The 19,709-nt window shown below is 44.4% G+C and overlaps 1 protein-coding gene across 4 annotated transcripts in view; it reads right to left on the bottom strand.

The window, feature by feature from the left end:
• The window catches only part of LOC143877118 (putative ADP-ribosylation factor GTPase-activating protein AGD8), a 28,993-nt gene extending 27,453 nt beyond the window's left edge, over positions 1–1,540 (bottom strand). For all 4 annotated transcript variants that reach the window (XM_077378963.1, XM_077378964.1, XM_077378965.1 and 1 more), the window contains exons 1-2: positions 1,394–1,540; positions 1,164–1,282 (exon numbers count right to left, since the gene is read on the bottom strand). In XM_077378963.1, the coding sequence (XP_077235078.1) occupies positions 1,164–1,282; positions 1,394–1,462 (188 nt within the window). In that variant the 5' untranslated portion in view covers positions 1,463–1,540. The remainder of the gene's footprint in view (positions 1–1,163; positions 1,283–1,393) is intronic.
• Positions 1,541–19,709: the final 18,169 nt, after the last annotated feature.

The following is a 19,709-nucleotide window of genomic DNA, read 5'->3' as shown; positions in this document are numbered from 1 at the left end:
CTGAGGAATTCAACCTGAAGAAGAAGAAGAGGAGGAGGAGGAGGAATAGGAAATGATTTTACCCGGAGCTTTGGGCCGGAATCGTGACCGGAGACTGACGGAGAAGATGAGATCCCCTTTATCTCTCTCTAGCTCTCTCTCTCTCTCTGTAAATTTCTTTTTTTTTTTTACTTTTATAGAAAAAGATGGAGCTGATATTGGCACTACCCCCTTTGATTGGCGCGCGGTTTTGCGCGATTATTTGATGGGCGCGCGACACAATCGTGTCTTATTCTGATTTAAAATTGCACCGTTCAAGATAAATTCGCTCCCCTACCAGATAAATTCACCCCCCTTTTGCGAATTTGCACTACGACTTTGCTCGACTCGTTCGCTAGGCAAACGAACTCGGATTTTGACGAAATTTTACAGGGACCTAGTTAGGACCCTAAACTAGCCTAGGGTGAAATTTGAGGCCCTAGTTGATTGATTTGGTTGGGTTTTTGCTCAAACACGGGAGGTTTAGGGTACGGTCAAAATGGCGTGTCTACAGTTCTATGTTTCGCTACTTAGTTATACTATGTTTTCAATTTTCATTATTTTATAAGAATTTGTTTAGGCCATAGTTTCTAGGTTTGTTGTTTGGTTCCATCAACGAGTTTGCTTTGCTATTAACATGTTCAGTTCTTGACATTGATTCACCAATGCCCTTTTTGTTTCGGAGTTTAAGAACCGATTGACAGTCCAATATTCCGTTTTGGACTCAAAATACAACACAAAATACAACACAGATGACAATCATTCACAAAGTTGCACACTAAAGAATATCTACCATAAATTTGGGAAAATCTTTATTTAAAAAAAATTATAAAGCTTTCTTTTATGGGCTGCCCTGTGCATCGCATGGGTCTGCAACTAGTTATATCCATAAAATCATATCTGATGATATCATTCAAAAAACAAAACAAAACAAAAATCATGTCTGATGATCTTTTTCACAAAAGACAGGAGCAATGTGCGGGCATCCCTAGAGAGCATAAAACCTGATAAATCACTCGCATAGAATTGATGACTATATGCATCGATTATGCCATCGACAAATTCAGAAAAGAAAAGCCTAAATCATCCTGTAAAAAAACAAAATTACCAAATTCATGGAAGAACATAAGGAAAGAAAAGGATACCTAACGAAGCTGACGTGGACGCCGAGGCTCCGGTGAACGGCAGAGCAATCGATGCAGAGAAAGATCCCGTAGGTAACGGACGCCCATGTCGGATTCTTCGCATTGCAATCGAAGCACATCTGAAACGGAAAATTGAAAGTAAAAATGATGAGATCTGATACTTTTTCGTTCATATCTGCGATTCTCGGACCAGATCTCAAGGATCGGAGCCATTTCAAGCGGGGAAATACCTTGTTCAAGGACCTGGATTTCAGCTTTTTTAAAACCGCGTTTTTATCGTTGAAGCTTTCAGAAGCCATGAGAGAGAGAGAGAGAGAGAGAGAGAGAGGAGGAGGAGGAGGAGGAGGAAAGGGTTTTGTACCGGAATCCTCCACAGGGGAAAATGGTAAAAAGAAGAAAAGGAAAATATGAAGCACGACGATGGCTCCCTTATTCGCTATATATCTAGGGCGCTGATATTCCTTCGCCCGCCCACCCCCCCCCCCCCCCCCCCCCCGCGAAACCGCTGGCTAACGGTTTCCCACCATTTGACCGGTCTCTCTCTCTCTCTCCACACACACACAACAGGAACCGTTGGTGGAATGGTGGGCCCATCTTTGAACAACGTAGGCTCCGCTCATACCACACCATAGGATAATCCAAACCGTCCATTTGATGGGCTATAAACGTAAATAGGTTGCGTCCCAAAATATTATTTCCATAGGCTGATCCTAGCCCTCCGATCTAAATAGAAACTACATCTTATGCAACCTCTGTAGATTGTAGGGTTGCGATCATCCTACTGAAATGATTTTTGGGGCACAACCTATTTACACTGTGACCTATAAAGTGGACGGTTCGGATCATCCTATGGTCTGGACAGTACACTTCATTTTGTGGGGCCTAAATTGGTACGAACCACACCATAGGATGATCCAAACCATGGACGGCTTGGATCATCCTATGTTGTGGACGGGCCTTAATGTTACTGTACGACCAACTCCGTAGAATGATCCAAACCATTCATTTGATGGGCCACAATGTAAATAGGTTGTGCCCCAAAAATCATTTCCATAGGATGATCACAACCCTACAATCTATAGAGGTTGCATAAGATGTAGTTTCTATTTAGATTGGATGGCTAGGATCAGCCTATGGAAATGATATTTTGGGACGCAACCTATTTACGTTTATGGCACATCAAATGGATGGTTTGGATTATCCTATGGTGTGGTATGGGTGGGGCCTAAGTTGTTCAAAGATGGGCCCACCATTCCACCAACGGTTTCTGTTGGGCCCACCAACTGTTCCGGTTGTGTGTGTGTGTGTGTGTGGAGAGAGAGAGAGAGAGAGAGAGAGAGAGAGAGAGAGAGAGAGAGAGGGAGACCGGTCAAATGGTGGGAGTGACATATACGTTAAATCCTAACGTTTAACGTTAGCCGCGCGGGCGGGGAGGGGGGGGGGGATGATATCAGCGTCCTACTATATTTGGTTGTTGGAAGTTGGGTCGGGGATTAGGAGAGGAAAAAGTCAAAGGGGAGAAGACAAGAGGATTAGATTGGGAGAATAATAGTGGAAGATTGACCCCGTGTGTTTGGTTGTGTGGCAATCCGCGAGAAGATTAGTGAAAGATGGTGCCATTATCAAAATGGTAAGATGGGGTGTCACCATGTGGAATCCCCACCGCATCTCGAAATTTAAAACCGCTTGATAAGTAAAGCTGAATGTTGTACACAATAGCTTTGCCATGTGTCCCCTTAAAGCTCGGGTGTCGCCATCCACTGCATCCCGAAATTTAATACCACCTGATAAGTAAAGCTGAATGTGGTACACAGTGGCTTTACCATGTCGCCCCTTTATGCATAAAAGATTAATAATTATAGGAACTCTAAAGAAAATTATGTGATCTGATACTTTTATGTTCGGATCTGCCATTTCGGAGCATATCTCGGGAATCTGAGACATTTCAAGAAGGAAAATCAGAGAAATTGGGAAATGATTTGGGGTAATACCTTGTTATCGAACCTAGATTTCAGCTTTTTGAAAACTGCGTTTTTATCGTTGAAGCTATCAGAAGCCATGAGGGCGAGAGAGATTCCTCGAGAGGAGGAAAGGGTTTTGCACGACTATGCTCGCTTTGCAGTTTGAAGTCCACCGAAATTCCCCGTCCTCCGATTTTGTGATTTTATGATCGTATGCCAAAATTACCCTCTAACCTTTATTAAATTACGCAGTACTTCGGTGGGGGGCTGCTGAGAAATGAGAGACTCTTTTCAATCTCAATGGTAGAGGCCAATTTTTCAATGCTGGAAGGAAGCACATGCATGAAATCAAAACTTTTGATATAGAAGTTATATCTGAAGTAAAGCAAAATCTGTATAAAATAAACCATGCCTACATGTATTGTTATTGTTTGTTCTATTTTAGTGATACCGGTATTTCGATTGCTGTGAAAAAGGTCTTTGATACCTTACCTTAAATATCTATGATTACTCCCGTTGACAATTGTTCTGTGTATCTGATGGATACAGAAAGATCATACTCCTACGGTTCTTGTATCTCTCTTTTGTCATTTGTCAATCGATCTTTCTTTTTATCTTATCTTCTCTTTTGCTCCTTGATGGCCAAACGATTGGATCTTTCATAACCATCCAATTTCTCTCTCCTTTTGCCACTCCTTTCAGATTTCATCATCAATATTCTTCAAAAATATCCCTTCAATTATTCATGGGCTGTGGGTAGCCAGTCAAACATTTCGAAATAATTGATTGATCAAGGGGGAGTTTTTTCGTCTCAAAATCCGAATAATATTCCTTACTTAAAGTGGTTGCATTCATCGAAAGGAACAAATGACGATGCAATTGGTTCAAATTTGACCATGGGGTATCTGGAAACAATATTTGATTATTTCTTTCATTCGAAATGGGCCCTTATTTTTTGCATTCCATTTTTATTTGATTCTATTTCTATATTCTTTCCAGATCCAAGGATTAAACAATGAAAAAAAAGAGAGGAAATAGATCCATAGGTTCCATACCATGTTATAGAACTGATGCTTCATAGAAATATCAGATCAGATAGAGTCGACGCATGAAGCAGGTTCATTAACAATTCACAGAATAGAGTAAAAAAAAAGTGCCAAAAAAGAAAAAAAACATTGACTCCCCTCCCATATCTTGCATCTATAGTCTTTTTGCCCTGGTGGATCTCTCTCTCATTTAATAAAAGTCTGGAACCTTGGGTTACTCATTGGTGGAATACTAGGCAATCCGAAACTTTTTTGAATGATATTCAAGAAAATAACGTTCTAGAAAGATGCATAGAATTAGAAGAACTATTTCTGTAGGACGAAATGATAAAGGAGTACCCGGAGACACAGATACAAAAGTTTCGTATAGGAATCCATAAAGAAACGATACAATTGATCAAAATGCACAATGAAAATAAATGAACGGTTTGAAAAATACACATTTTATGGTGTCTACCTTATTCAAACATCTAAACCATTCATTGTTGGGCCCGACTAAGGGTCCGTGTTCAGAGTGAAAAGAGAGTATTGTGTAGACACCCCATTTTGACCTGACCCAAATTTCCCAAAAATTGAATAAATCGCGAATTTTGAGTCCCGGAACCGAATTCAAGGTCCTCAGAATCAAGCTTCAAGTTCCCGAAACCGGTTCCAACATGTCCAGAATCAATTTTGAAATTCTCGAAACCGAGCATAGAGTGCGAAAGAACCTGAGAGACCCAAGAGTGCACATTTGCAGTCCATTTCCGAAATACTCTGAAAGCCCCAATATCCATAAACCCCATTGATATCATCCGTTCCATCGCCCCGACCTTCCCTTTTATTTTTTCGGAATTTACAAAAATTGCAAAATACCCTGAGTTCTGGTATTAGCACCCCTCTATACAAACCTTGGTATTGGCACCCCTCTGCACGAACCTCCCAAGTGCAGATGATGCTGACACAATCTCGCTTTGATATTTTCACTAACTTACCTTGTCTTTTTGTGTTTAAATCACGATTAAATGATCATTGCATTCTCATGAGTTTAAATAAGAAAAGACGGGCGAGTTGGTGTCGTTATCAAAATACGAATGTGTCAATATCATTTCCCTAAGAAAAGATACAAGAAAAAGAAGTAATTCACTCTTCCCCTTTTCTTGCTTAGACCACCTCCTATAACTAGAAAATATGCTATAGAGGGCTGTCCAAGGAAGAAAGATGTGGCAAATATATCATTCTCTTTTATTCGCCTCCCTGTCTTTTACTTGGACTCCCCCCTCTAGATTAAAAGAGTAGTAACAAATGCACTATAGGGGCTGCCCATGGAATAGGAGGGGCGAAATGCTTCATTTCCCATGTAAAAGGGAGAGTGGTTTATCAAATCATGGGTGTGGTCATACCAATTACCATGCCCATTTAACCCAATAGAGAAAAGATAAGTTGAAGGGGTGCTATTACTAAAGCTTGGGGGTGCAAATATCAGCCCTCACCTCTCTTTAAAGGGGTAGTCGGCTAGGGTTTTTAGAGGAGCATTTTCTAAAAAAAAAAGAAGGGAGAGAGGGCAGCAGCAGCAGGGAGAGGAAGGTGAGAAAGAGAGAGAGGCCGGTCATCTTCCTTGGCCTCTCCCTTGCCGCCAGGTCTACCCCCATCACCTCTGCTATTTCTCCCCTTGTCCCCCTTCTCTAGTTTGCTAGCCACCATCATCACTACCCTTATCTTCATCTCTCCCTAACTCCGGTCATCTCCGACCACTATCTCCATGGAATCCGGCAATCCCCATTCCAAACCCACCTCTACTTTCCATCGGCCACCTCCACCACTGATCTAACCCATCGAAAACCACTTCCCTTTTTCCTCTCCACCACCACCGCACCCTCGCCGGAATCCGACCCAAACCAACCCAAACCCTCTTCCTCTTCCGCTCTCTCACTTCCCTAGCAGCCCCCATTTCTCACCGGCAAGCTCCACCGATACTCACCTTTGATTTCATCTCCTATACACTCTTATAAACCCTCACCATCCCACCACCATCCGACCATTATCGCCACCATCAGCCTAAACCCATTTCAAATCCACCAATCCCTCTTTGAAATTTTCTACCATCCTCCCCCTGTTTTGATCCTTCACCAAAACCCACCTCATTCCCATCATCAGATCCTCTATCACCGCCATTGCCTCCCCAAATTTGTGCAACGCACATCCAATTTTGGACGTTGTGAGAGCTAGTTCTTTGCTCCAGAATTTCAGCAAAAGAGATCTGAAGACATCTACATTCGCTTCAGATATTCGAGCCGCAACCCAGCGCGAAGGTAGTCTTGGAATTGGCAATTCTCCATGGCATCAGCAAGGTATTCTTATCGTACTAGTTCCAGCGCGATTCCAGGCAGCAATTCATTTAGCTGAAGGAGGATCAATCGAAGCATAAAATCATTTGAGAAAGCTCAGGTAACTCTCTCTCTTCTTTCAATTCCTTACTTCTATCGTACTTTTATCTGGTTCGTCCTGTTTGAGATGAGGTGGCAATTTGTGTTGGTTATCATGATGATTTGGGGTGAAGGGTTGCTATATCTGTTATAGTTTGAGGGAAAATTTTCTCCTTGAATTGGGTCAGGTTAAACTCCTGCCCAAGGATGAATTGGGATCAATATGAAGAATCAATAGAAAAAGAAAGAATCGGAATTGATCGATCTCTTTCTCGAAACAAATGAAAAGGAAAAGAAAGATGAAACATAAATCATGGATCAACTAAGCCCTCTCGGGGGCTTGTTTAAGAATAAGAAAGAGGGATCCGGGCGGTCCGGGGGGGGACCACCACGGCTCCTCTCTTCTCGAGAATCCATACATCCCTTATCAGTGTATGGACAGCTATCTCTCGAGCACAGGTTTAGGTTCGGCCTCAATGGTAAAATGGAGCACCTAACAACGCATCTTCACAGACCAAGAACTACGAGATCACCCCTTTCATTCTGGGGTGACGGAGGGATCGCACCATTCGAGCCTTTTTTTTTTCATGCTTTTCCCGGAGGTCTGGAGAAAGCAGCAATCCATAGGATTTCCCTAATCCTCCCTTCCCGAAAGGAAGAACGTGAAATTCTTTTTCCTTTCCGCAGGGACCAGGAGATTGGATCTAGCCATAAGAAGAATGCTTGGTATAAATAACTCACTTCTTGGTCTTCGACCCCCTCAGTCACTACGAACGCCCCCCGATCAGTGCAATGGGATGTGTCTATCTAACCTGAGCCTTGAATGAAGCTTCAACCCAAACTCTCAAGTAGTCGACCCATATTTCAAGTTTAAAGGAAAATAATAGCAACCTTGGTGTTAGTTCAGTACTTTATGAACCAGATTCAATGGAGAATAGAATGATTTTGGCCCCAATCTTAGTTTTGATATGTATTTGGGTAGCAGAGTGGTGAAGACCGAATTCTTGTCCTAGATATATCTGGATTCTTCTTAAGCCTCTCGTATACATCCTAACAAGCTTAAGAAACTTTTCCATGCCTCTTTCATTTTGTTAATTCTGAGAGTTAAGACCATCTCTACTGATCATCATGGGAATTAAAAGCAAACTGAGTCAATGTGAAGAAGTGAATTGGATAATGGCGACATCAGCTGTGGTTCATTGATATTAAAACACCATATTCTGGTCTCTGCCTAAATCCTTTTGTCCTTCTTGCTAAAATAAATTTCTCCGTTATAGAGTTTTCCCTGTGAAATTGCAATTGTCCTCACAGATGTCATACCAAAGAAGGAAAGCTAACTTGATGCAATTATTCACCTTGGCCATGGATTTGGTTCCGTTGATTTTCATGTCGATTATCCATTTACCCTCAAGAATCAGAACTGTGCATGAGCGTTCCTCTTGTTTGGCATTCGCATGAATGAAGCATGGTGGTCTATATATTTCAGAACTAGAAGCAGTATCATTGAATTTCTAGGTATTTGTTCCTTGGACCGAGCTGTTGTAGCAATCTTATTAATGTCATATTCCTGTGGCCATTTGGGGATACAAGTTGAGTTGGGTTGAGACTATTAAAATACGGTAGTGACTACATTTATTCTCCGACCTATTGATTCTAGTGTTACCATGTTTTAAGTGTCACCCAAATTGGTTATCCTTCTCCTAATCTGTTTGTGGAGAGTATTATGGTGTTAGATCATTCTTTGAAATATGTTAGAGGACAAGCCTAGTTTATGCCTCTATTAAAGGTAATGACATCTCATCACACCTTTATGCTCAGTTGAAGCAATTAATTTTGTAGCAGCTTGGGTTGATTTTGTAAAATCAGCCATCATCTTCCACGTTGGGTCAATTTTATCTACATGTTTGGATTTTGGATAAGTGTTTGTGTTGTAGGAGTCCCAGGAAATGGTGGTCATTTGATTGTGATTTTGCGCTTGCACGCATCACTTTATCCATTTGTTCATTTCATTGAGATCAAGTGTTAGGATGAGGGTATTCGCTCCCTTACTGAAATCAAGGGCATGCTTTGCGCGTACTATCGATTCAAGTTTCAGAAAATCTTTTAGAAAGGGGATGAGGGCATGTGTTTATTCATTTGATTTGGAGAGCAGATAGTAGTTATCAAAAGAGGGTAATGCACGCTCCAGCTTTCCTAAAAGTAATGTTGCCATGTCTTGACAATCACCGGTAACCTGTTCATTTTCTTCTCAGGACAATTATTCTCTCCTTTGGACTTCTGGTTGATCTATGAACCCTGCTTCGGTTCTTATGATTTATTCAAGATGTTTGCCGGTTTTCGGGATTTCTACTGGTTTAGGCTATGACGGACGGCAACCTCTTGAGCCAAACCCCCCCTTTTCGATCAAAATGGATAAAAATACATAAAAATCAAATAACAAAAATAACAAAAAACATCAAAAACACTCAAAGCGTTTTTCGAAAAGCTGTTTCGAACTACGTTGGCTTGATCCCTTTTCACAGGGTACGTAGGCAGCTTGGGATCGTCATCCCAAGTTCAGTCAAACTTTTCAATAAAATCATTTAAATCCTTGAAAAAAATCATTTCAGCATCCAAAAATATCTTTCAAGCTTTCTCAAAAATACAAAAACCAAAATGGGCAAGGATGGTGATTGCCAGGTCACTCGGAGCCTTCTTTTCATTTCATCTCCGATTTTGATCATGGTTTGCCGGTTTTATCGGCTTTCCGACGTTTTATCGGGTTTTGGGACGGGCGATGACGTAGCGTGGCCCCTGTACAGGGATTGTCCTCGCTGAGCCCAACGATAGGTCATGACGATCGCGAGACTTGTCCGATCTTCAGCAGATTAGGATCGCTGGGCTTGATTCCTTTTGAATCGCCCTCTGAGCCTATCGTGTGTTCCATTTTCTTTTCCCTGGCATTCTCGGTCCTCATGTACCGTTGATTTTCCGATTCATTTCTTTCCCTGTATCTTTTAGTTCATTGTGTGTTTATCTTCGACTCCTTATGTGCTACTTTGGCTTGCTTACTTTTCTAGCACGAGATTGATTATGATTTTCTTAGCATTATCCCTTACATAGGCTCGCATGCTAGTGTGTTTATTCTATTGCTTTGGTAGTTTACTGCTGTGCTTATCTGTCCTCTCACCTGCTTAGTTGTAGCATTTATTCACCTTATCTTGAGTATCTGCTTAGCTGTAGCTGTGCGTGCGGATGTTACTGCTTTCCTAGATGTGATGGGTTAGGATTAGATGCAGTGAGTTAGGATTTGGATGTTTATTTTATTTTGCCCATCCCCGGGTCATGCATGCTTAGATAGACGTTTCTTCGGGGATACTCGTTCCCATTTCACATGATTTTAGCCCAAAATTCTTCAAAATTAATTAAAAATGACATAAGAGACCAGGTGCTTGCACTTGGGCGAATTGGGGGCGCTTAATACCTTCCCCATTCGTCATCAGGCACGGACTTTTGTATCTCTGGTTATCCGTTGCAACAGAGTATTTCATGGGATCCAGGGCCTACTTCCCTGGATGGCGACTCTTCTTTGTTATAGGTACATCTCGGTTCCGGGCTAGTCCTTGAATCGAGAGGTATCTTATTTGTATCGCCACCCATGCTGTGAGTGGCACCATTTCGAGAGTTCCTTGGTAGAGCTCTCCTTCACATCGTGGAGGTCTCAGAGGATTGAGAAGGGGATCACGCGTCCCTCGCTCACTGTCCTCTCGGGATCGGGGTCCACATATTGTTGTGAGAAAAAATATAGGTGGGGCCTGCCTTCTTCAATTAGATGTAAACAATTCAGATGTTTAGTCCCAACCAAAGGTTCAGAGAGACATCACTAACCAATTTATATTGCCAGACTCAAGTGGTCAGAATTCAAACCCACTGAAAGGATATCCAGAAAGGGTGTTTTCTAACGGGAAAAGCCACAAGAAGCTCTATAAAAACAGTAGAAAATACTAATTCTAAAGAGAATTCGGATTTCTACTTTAGCAGACCCAAAATCACTATTTCCAACACAATTCTCTCTCTCTAAACCCCTATAAAGTTTATATTTTTACTGTTTTAGAATTCTCTCTCTCGTAAAATCTGGCAATATAAATTGGTTAGTGATGTCTCTCTGAACCTTTAGTTGGGACTAAACATCTGAATTGTTTACATCTAATTGAAGAAGGCAGGCCCACCCATATTTTTTCTCACAACTATACTCTCTTTTCACTCTGAACACGGACCCTTAGTCGGGCCCAACAATGAATGGTTTAGATGTTTGAATAAGGTAGACACCATAAAATGTGTATTTTTCAAAGGGTTAATTTATTTTGACCCAAGGTTGATCTTTGGGGCACAACCTATTTATGTTGGGGCCCAACAAATGAACGCTTTGGATCTGTTAACAAATTGGCCTCATAGAATTTTCTGAAAAATATGTAAATGAAGTTTGAATGTCGGTGCTATAAAAGAGGTGGGCCCTTGTGTATATTGCGTTCGCAGGTCTGCATAGATTTTGAAACATACAATGATGTTCAAAGTTCCAAACCATTCAGTTGTTGGGCAATAATGTTACTACACTATGCCCCAAAAATCATTTTCATTGGATGATCCTAACCTCATATAGAAATCTCTATAGATCGATGTGTTACGATCATCAAATGGAGATGATTTTCATGGTACGGACTATTAATGTTAGGGCCTAATAAGTGTGTGGTTTATATCTTTGAACAAGTTGGGCGCCACTCTATTTAAAAAAATAATAAAAATACTTGCACTTACATAGCCATATAATGATATTTACTAGAAAATTCATCGCGGCCCATGTTATTCCAATATTCAAACTGGTCATTTGATGGGCCCCAATGTAAATAGGTCTTTCCCCAAAAATACCCCATAGGATGATATTTGGAAAATAATTCATTTAAAAAACAAAATCATTTTCAAAAAAAAAAAATATTTGGAAAAATAATTAAGGGCCCGTTTGGATACCTCATGCATTTGTATTTTGATTTCAATTTGAGTTTTGGATACAAAACACATCAATCATCCTCATGATCATGCTTTGAGAGAGAGAGAGAGAGAGAGAGAGAGAGAGAGAGAGAGAGAGAGAGAGAGAGAGAGAGATTGGGGAAGGGATGTCTTGTTGCTGCCGGAGCAACATCGATGAGCAGCGATGGTGAAGGAAGTTGCCACAAATATTGATTTCCAAATAATGTCTCGCAGAACAGAGCTGATTTGGAAATCTAAAGGATCTGATTCAATTCAAAATATCAACTAAATCCAAATATAAATCTTTTTGGTATCCAAACGTGGCCGGTGCATTTAAAATCAATATGTCGGGTAAAGTATACCCAAAAAAGGGCAATGATATTTTCACTCCCCCTAGAGTACGCATTCGCTCCCCTTTTTACGTGATTTGACGTCAAAAAGCGTTAACTAGGGGAGCGAATGCGAACTGCAGGGGGAGTGAAAATATCATCACCCCAAAAAAATCATGATTATTTTGAAAAGTCGGCTTGCCTAATCATTCCCAAAACCTTACTTTCTAACCCTTACTTTTTAACTGTGGCCATGGATAAAAGTACATCCAAAGTTACAAATTATCAGAGGGGCTTAGCCTCTAGGTCAACTACTGAAGACTTTGTTCCCCAACCTTGAGGTGGGAGGTTCAATCCCAGCTTACCAGCAAAAAAATGTTACAAATATTTCTAATATGGGATTTGCTAGCATCCATCACATAAGGCATTTCGCAGATGGTCTGTTGCATTTTCTAATATTTTCGAAACATCGTGCTATTTTTTTAATTTTTTAGATCATTTGAGTCTTTGTTTTCCCTAGCTATCTTGTGTGTCAAGGGATACTGGCAGCAGGGGTCCCTGTCAGACTCTAGCTTACCTACTTAAAAAATGAATTTTGTAACATTGATTAAGTTAAAACGTAGTCAAATGGATGTGACAAACTTGTAATAAATTATGCAAAACGAGATCAATATGTTCGGCTGTAGTGGTGTCCGGCTTTTCCTCTTCGTCTTGTATGCTTGATTTGCTTTGTAAGCTTCTTGTCCCCTGTTCCTTTTGTGTTCGGGGTTAGGGCTGTTCACTATACGGTTAAAACCGAAATAACCGACCGAACCGAATTCGGTCGGTTATTTCGGTTCGGTTAAATGGTAATTCGGTTCGGTTTCGGTTTTTGTTTTTGTTAAATTTCGGTTTTCGGTTTCGGCGTCGGTTTTTAGTAAAATAATTCGGTTAGATGGGGAGGAATGGAGGATTCCATATGCTATTTTATCTGTCCCCATCTGTTCCCTATGGCTTACGGTCATTTGTTTTTAGTGAATTTAAAAATGCATTGGGAAGCTTTTTAACAGCTTTTGACTCTACTTTTGACCAAAACCACATGGTTTTCCTTAAAACAGTGGGCTGGTTTTCCTTAAAACAAAGGGGGTTTTCATTAAAACCATGGGTTGGTTTTCATATTGCAAATTCCATTTTGACTCTTTGAATATCATATTCTCCCTTTTTTTAATTGGGACAACCACAACAAATAAAAAAGAATAGTCATTATCACTCTCTGAGTCTCACCCTCTCTCGTCTCTGGTTTTCGTTCTCACGCCTCTCTGCCTCTCTGGCTACGAGGCATGGCCGATTGTCAAAGACTCTGGGATCTTCCTCTCCGCCACTCACGACTCCGGGATCCTTCAATCCCTCATTGGATGGTTTTTTAGTTTTGAAACTTTTGCCTTTTGAATAAATAAAAGTGGAAACTATTTACTAATTCGGTTCTAACCGAAGAAACCGAAATAACCAAAACCAAATTTCGGTTTCTGTTCGTTTCGGTTGGTATAAATTTCGGTTCGGTTTCGGTTAGACAATTTCAGTAACCGAAATATTTCGGTTCGGTTTTTTTTGGGTTGTTCGGTTCGGTTTTAACCGAATGAACAGCCGTATTCGGGGTGGCCTGATTTTCTCTCGATGTGGCGCTTTTTTTCTATATTAATATATATGGTGGGGGGTCTTGCCTAACCCCAACTTACCGATCAAAAAATAATTAAAAAAAAAATTACGCAAAAAGGTGATCTGGAAAAGAGATATTTTACAAGGTGTAAGCCTTTATAGCCCCGTATTTTTCAAAATGTAGTGTACGAACCACTTCATAGGATGATCCAAACCGTCCATGTGATGGAAAACGAAGGTGACAAGGATGGGAGATGTGTAGAGATGTCTAGAGGAGATTAAGAGGAGAGTGGTAGTGTGTTTGGTTGGATGTCAAAGCACGTGGAGAATGTAGGGGTGTCATTAACAAAATAAATAGTAGAAGAGAGAGAAAGGGAAGAGAGAGAAAGAGAGAAAAAAGTACTGATTACACAAGACAAGACATAGTCTACTCTTCTCCTTTCTAAAATCCACCAAAATGGAGGTTTTGCATTGGAAGATTAGTAGAGGGGACAATCCCACCACATAAGCACCACCTAAGAAAAAATCTAATTGATAATGATTTGTCCTCCATGTCTAGTAGTCCAATGGAGTATGAGCTAAAATTTGAAAACCAAAAAAACATTTGGCGTTTCATACTCTGAAAAATGCCCAGCCGGCTTCCATGTTTTTTGCAACCAAACAGGGCAAAGGGAATAGGTTGTGCCCCAAAAATCATTTCTATAGGATGATCCTAGCCCTCCAATCTATAGAGAAACTATGAATTATGGAAACCTCTATAGATTGGAGGGCTATGATCATCCTACGGATATGATTTTTGGGGCACAACCTATTTACGTTGTGGCTCATCCCATGGACGGTTTAGATCATCTTGTAGTGTGGTAAAAGAACTTATAGAGGTTCCATCGTGACGTTCTTCTGTCCCGCACCACCTTTATACATGTGATGGCTCTCTCACGTGGCCGACAATGGTGAAATCCTGGACCCGCTAGCTTCTTCTTTGTTTTTTTTTAATTTTTACTAGGCATAAATTAATGCCATGGAATATTTATTTTTTGTACGAGAGATGCTAGCAAGACGGGGACTCGTTTTGCTAAGAATAAGAAGAACGGGATCAGCCCGGACGGGTGTGCATAAGTCTCGAGTTTGCTCCCTGGAGATTTGTGATCGAATCCCACCCAGGCTTACCCGATGCGAGTGGTTTGCGCCCTATTGCGCACATCCGTAGGGAATAGTCCTGTTAGGCCTAAAATCGGTAACAGGTTATGGTAGGGCTGGACGGTCCGAGCTAATAAGTCACGACTGAAGGGCTGGTTGAGTCCTGCGCTGCACAAGGGTACAGACAAGAAAGAAAAGGGTCAGAGGACCAACCCGGAGTGATACTCCGGACGGGCTCTTCGACACTCAAGTCAGTATGAGCAGGAGTGCAGAGCAATGTCAGAGCAAAAGCTTAGAGTTTTGATTCTCAGATTTCAGGACCTTCACCTTAGTACAAGTGAAGGCTATTTATAGTGATTCTGAGCCACCTGTCTAGGACAGGTGGTGGGCTCTGTATGGACCAGGTCTCATACCTAAGGAGGGCAGGTGGAAGTCCCTGATTGGTCCAGGTGCCACACCTAGTGGGGACAGGTGTTGGCCTTCCAACGGTCCTTGTGAGGGCCACGTGCCAGCAGCCAATTGGATGCTGAGTTCGGACCCATCAGTGCTGAGTCCGGATTCCCTCAGTGCTGAGTCCGGACCCCATCAGTTGCCCCCTGGTTCTTCGAGCCATGAGAGTGGCTAGAAGAAGCAAAGAGAAGGTAAAGACAGCGTCTGGCCGGCCTTAAGGCCTCTGGGCAGCTCAGGCCGGACTCAGATTCAGCTAGGAGAAATCGTGGCCGGACAGGAGCCTCCGGGCGCCCTGGCCTGGCCTTGAAGTTTGGCCTGAAGGAGCAAGGCCGGGCAGAAGGCTTTCGGCTACCCAGTATGGCTAAATTTTGGACCAGAAGTCTGGCCGGCGAGGCTTCCTGGACGTCATAGCCGGGCGTAATTGGTTCAGGCGGTTCATGCGAGCCTGTCCGGCTAAGGCTGTGGACGGCCAGCCGGGCAGGTATTTGCCTTCTAGCGCTTTTTGTCGCCTAGCGCTTTTGTCGTCTAGCGAATGCGCCATATCCTGTCCGGACAGCCGGACAGGTCTTTTGTCTCCTAGCGCTTTTGTCGTCTAGCGAATGCGCCATATCCTGTCCGGACAGCCGGACAGGTCTTTTGTCTCCTAGCGCTTTTGTCGTCTAGCGAATGCGCCATATCCTGTCCGGACAGCCAGACAGGTCTTTTGTCTCCTAGCGCTTTTGTCGTCTAGCGAATGCGCCATATCCTGTCCGGACAGCCGGACAGGTCTTTTGTCTCATAGCGCTTTTGTTGTCTAGCGAATGCGCCATATCCTGTCCGGACAGCCGGACAGGTCTTTTGTCTCCTAGCGCTTTTGTCGTCTAGCGAATGCGCCATATCCTGTCCGGCCAGCCGGACAGGTCTTTTGTCTTCTAGCGCTTTTGTCGTCTAGCGAATGCGCCATATCCTGTCCGGACAGCCGGACAGGTCTTTTGTCTCCTAGCGCTTTTGTCGTCTAGCGAATGCGCCATATCCTGTCCGGACAGCCGGACAGGTCTTTTGTCTCCTAGCGCTTTTGTCGTCTAGTGAATGCGCCATATCCTGTCCGGACAGCCGGACAGGTCTTTTGTCTCCTAGCGCTTTTGTCGTCTAGCGAATGCGCCATATCCTGTCCGGCCAGCCGGACAGGTCTTTTGTCTTCTAGCGCTTTGGAACCTGTGCCTTGTATTTAATGCGGACGGCGCATTTAATGCGGACGGCGCATTTAATGCGGCAGGCGACGTGGCGCACTCCGGCTGGCGGGAAAATGGCTGGATTTTTCCCGCTCTTCCCAGCCTCTCTATAAATACTGAAGTTTACTCTTCATTATTTACTTTTCATCTTTTACTCTCCTCCTCTTCTGTTCGGCTATTCAAGTTTTCTGCCCGCTTCGAATCAGTGAGCCCGGAGATCTTCGTCCAACACTTCAGTTCGGTAATCTCTTTTAGCTTTTCTTTTCTTCCCTTTTTAATGTCTAGCACTAGTTCGGAGACGGACTCTAGCTCAAAGGAGTCCGGTTCGACCAGTACCACCACGGGGTCCGGGGCGTCAGAGAGGGCGGTGCCGGCCTCACCTATGGAGGCCGGTGTTGAGGACGAAGAGATAGTAATCGTATTAGACGAGGAGAGCGGTGAGGAAATGAGTGTGGACTTAGACACAATCCCGGTCCGTGGGGACGGACCGGACCGGGTAGAAACCAGCGACGATGAAGAGGACGTCGAAACGGTAGTTCCTCGCTCGCCGCGCATGCCAGTCGAGGTGATAGCGGAGGCACAGATGGAAGCCAACCCACAGTATAACATCGGGGCCTTATACGAGGTGAACCATCTGTGGCCGGGCAAGCTTCAGATCGTCAGGGGCAAATACTGTATTCCTAGCCGGTACATTTTGAGGGCGGCTGTTGAAGGGGATCGGACCAGCAACGATAGTGCAGACCTCTGCCTATATGAAGAGGCCTTACGGGCCGGACTTAGGCTCCCCTTCCACCCCTTTTTTGCTGACGTACTGAATTATTACGGGCTGGCAGTTACACAGGTCGTTCCAAACTCTTGGAGAACGCTGGTCGGCTTCTTGTACCTTCTGGAAGTCCGGCTCCGTAGGAACCCCACCGTGCCCGTCTTCAGGATGTGTGCGCACCTGAAGAGGCATAAGGACGGCGGCTGGATCTACATTAGCCAGAGGCCTGAAGTGAGAATGATCACTGGGATACCTACTTCCATTCACACATGGAAGAACAGGTTTTTCTACGTAAAGGACACCGTGCCGGGCTCCCACTGGCCGTTCTCATTACAATGGAGAACGCCGGACACTCGTCGCCTTAGTAAGAAACCAGCCCTTGAGGACTATGACCATATGACCTTCGCTCTGATCAAAGAAGAGCTCAAGCGAGGTCAAATACACTGCTCAGAGTTCGAAGAGGAGGCCGAGCTGGTAGCGCTCGGGGTCAGTCGTGCGACGCCGGCACGTATGTAGACTTTTTAGGCCAGCATTTTATTTTCCTGAACTGTTCTTCAATACTTCATAGTTCTGACTGCGTTCCGTTCTCTCTTGCAGAAATGGTGAAGCAGATGTCCCTGTTGGACAGAATCAAGCAGACCTCCCAAGCGTCCCCAGCGCAGGAGCAGCCCCAAACAAAGGGCAAGAAGAGGAAGGTGCCGGAGTCGACTCCGCCGATGGTCGCACTGGCTAAGCCTCTGAAAAGCAGCCGGGCGACGCATAAGCTTGCCCTATCGAGCCGGGCAGATACCACGGGTCAGAGCTCCAAGTCCGGAGGGACGACAGGGCCGCAACACGGCGGGGCAGTTCTGGGCATTGCTGCCGCCGCGTCGGTTGGAGGCGACAACGTCTTCCGCCCGAACTGGGCCGTGCAGAAAACGGACACCGGTCTGGGGGATACCCGGGTGGCCACGGAGTTGATGTACAAGGGCGTCCTCCCACGCGACCGGTTAGAAGTCGAAAAAGAGGTGCCGGAGACCTGCGAAGCGGCAATCAGCTCCGCCCTCTATCAACTCCAAGTCTACTCGAGGGACATGGCTAAGAAGCGATATCTCTTCTCTGAGACGATCACAAGGATCGAGTCCGAGAAGGCCCAGCTCCAGAAAGAGAACGGCGAGCTTACCGAAGCCGTCCAGATCAAAGAAGCCGAACTCAACAGCTTACAGGACGAACTGCAGAGGGTCAAAAACCAGGCCGTGCAGGATCTCCTAAGTTCGGCGGAGAGGGCCGGAAAGAAGGAGAAGGCGGCCGTGGAGAAGGCCGTGAAGGAAACCGAGGAGAGGAAGGAGGCTCAGCACTTCGACTTGGGCCTCCAGGCCTATAGGGCGGGTTTCCTTCTCTGCTCCGAGCAGGTGAAGAGGCTTCACCCCGGCGTTTCCTTGGACGGACTGACCGTTCCGTATGCACCTCCGGAGGGGGAGGATGACGAAGAGGAAGACGAGCCGGACTCCTCCCGGCCTGTTGAGATGGATGCGGAGGTGACTGTGGCCGCAGTCTCCTCTGCTGAGGTCGGCGAGCTTGCAACCCTCACTCCCACAGAGGTCGTCACCGAGGGAGTGGCCGACGAGGAGGCCTGAGTAGCAGCCCTCTTGCTCTTATCTTTCTTTTTGGTGGTATGTTTTTTTGCACAGTTCGTAAAGCCCATTCTTTGTAAGCCAGCTCGGCGAAGAGAGCAATTTTGTAATATGAATACTATGAATACAAATACACTTTTGTTCAACTGTCTGTATGGCATTCTTGCTTTTTGTACGCATAATTTCTGTACTACTTTTTTCTCTTTCTGTCGAGCCGGAGTGGTTGTCCGTCGTTGACCGAGAGGGTCTGTGAGCCATTTACAACGAGCCGGAGTGAACCACTTCAACCCCACTTCAACGACCGAGAAGGTCTGCAAGCACCGAGCTGGTTTGGTTTCAGCTACGGGCGTCCTCGGCTGGAACTGATCTCCAAGCCAATAGGATGAGCCGGAGTGCACCACTACTGCTCATCTTAAGTCTGCGAGAACCGAGCTGGGAGCTTGGTACGCAAACACTTAGAAAATATTTGAAGGTGGTTTCCACTGCGGGCGTCCTCGGCTGGAACTGATCTCCAAGCCACTAGGATGAGCCGGAGTGCGCCACTACTGCTCGTCCTAAGTCTGCGAGAACCGAGCTGGGAGCTTGGTACGCAAACACTTAGAAAATATTTGAAGGTGGTTTCCACTGCGGGCGTCCTCGGCTGGAACTGATCTCCAAGCCACTAGGATGAGCCAGAGTGCGCCACTACTGCTCGTCCTAAGTCTGCGAGAACCGAGCTGGGAGCTTGGTACGCAAACACTTAGAAAATATTTGAAGGTGGTTTCCACTGCGGGCGTCCTCGGCTGGAACTGACCTCCAAGCCACTAGGATGAGCCGGAGTGCACCACTACTGCTTGTCCTAAGTCTGTGAGAACCGAGCTGGGAGCTTGGTACTCAAACACTTAGAAAATATTTGAAGGTGGTTTCCACTGCTGGCGTCCTCGGCTGGAACTGACCTCCAAGCCACTAGGATGAGCCGGAGTGCACCACTACTGCTCGTCCTAAGTCTGCGA

The sequence above is a fragment of the Tasmannia lanceolata genome, unplaced genomic scaffold (assembly GCF_043159265.1).
Source record: "Tasmannia lanceolata isolate RefF3 unplaced genomic scaffold, GAP_Taslan_0.1 ptg000005l, whole genome shotgun sequence".
In the NCBI taxonomy this organism is placed as follows: domain Eukaryota; kingdom Viridiplantae; phylum Streptophyta; class Magnoliopsida; order Canellales; family Winteraceae; genus Tasmannia; species Tasmannia lanceolata.
The sequence above is the reverse complement of the archived record's forward strand: the minus strand, read 5'-3'. Positions and strand labels throughout refer to the sequence as shown.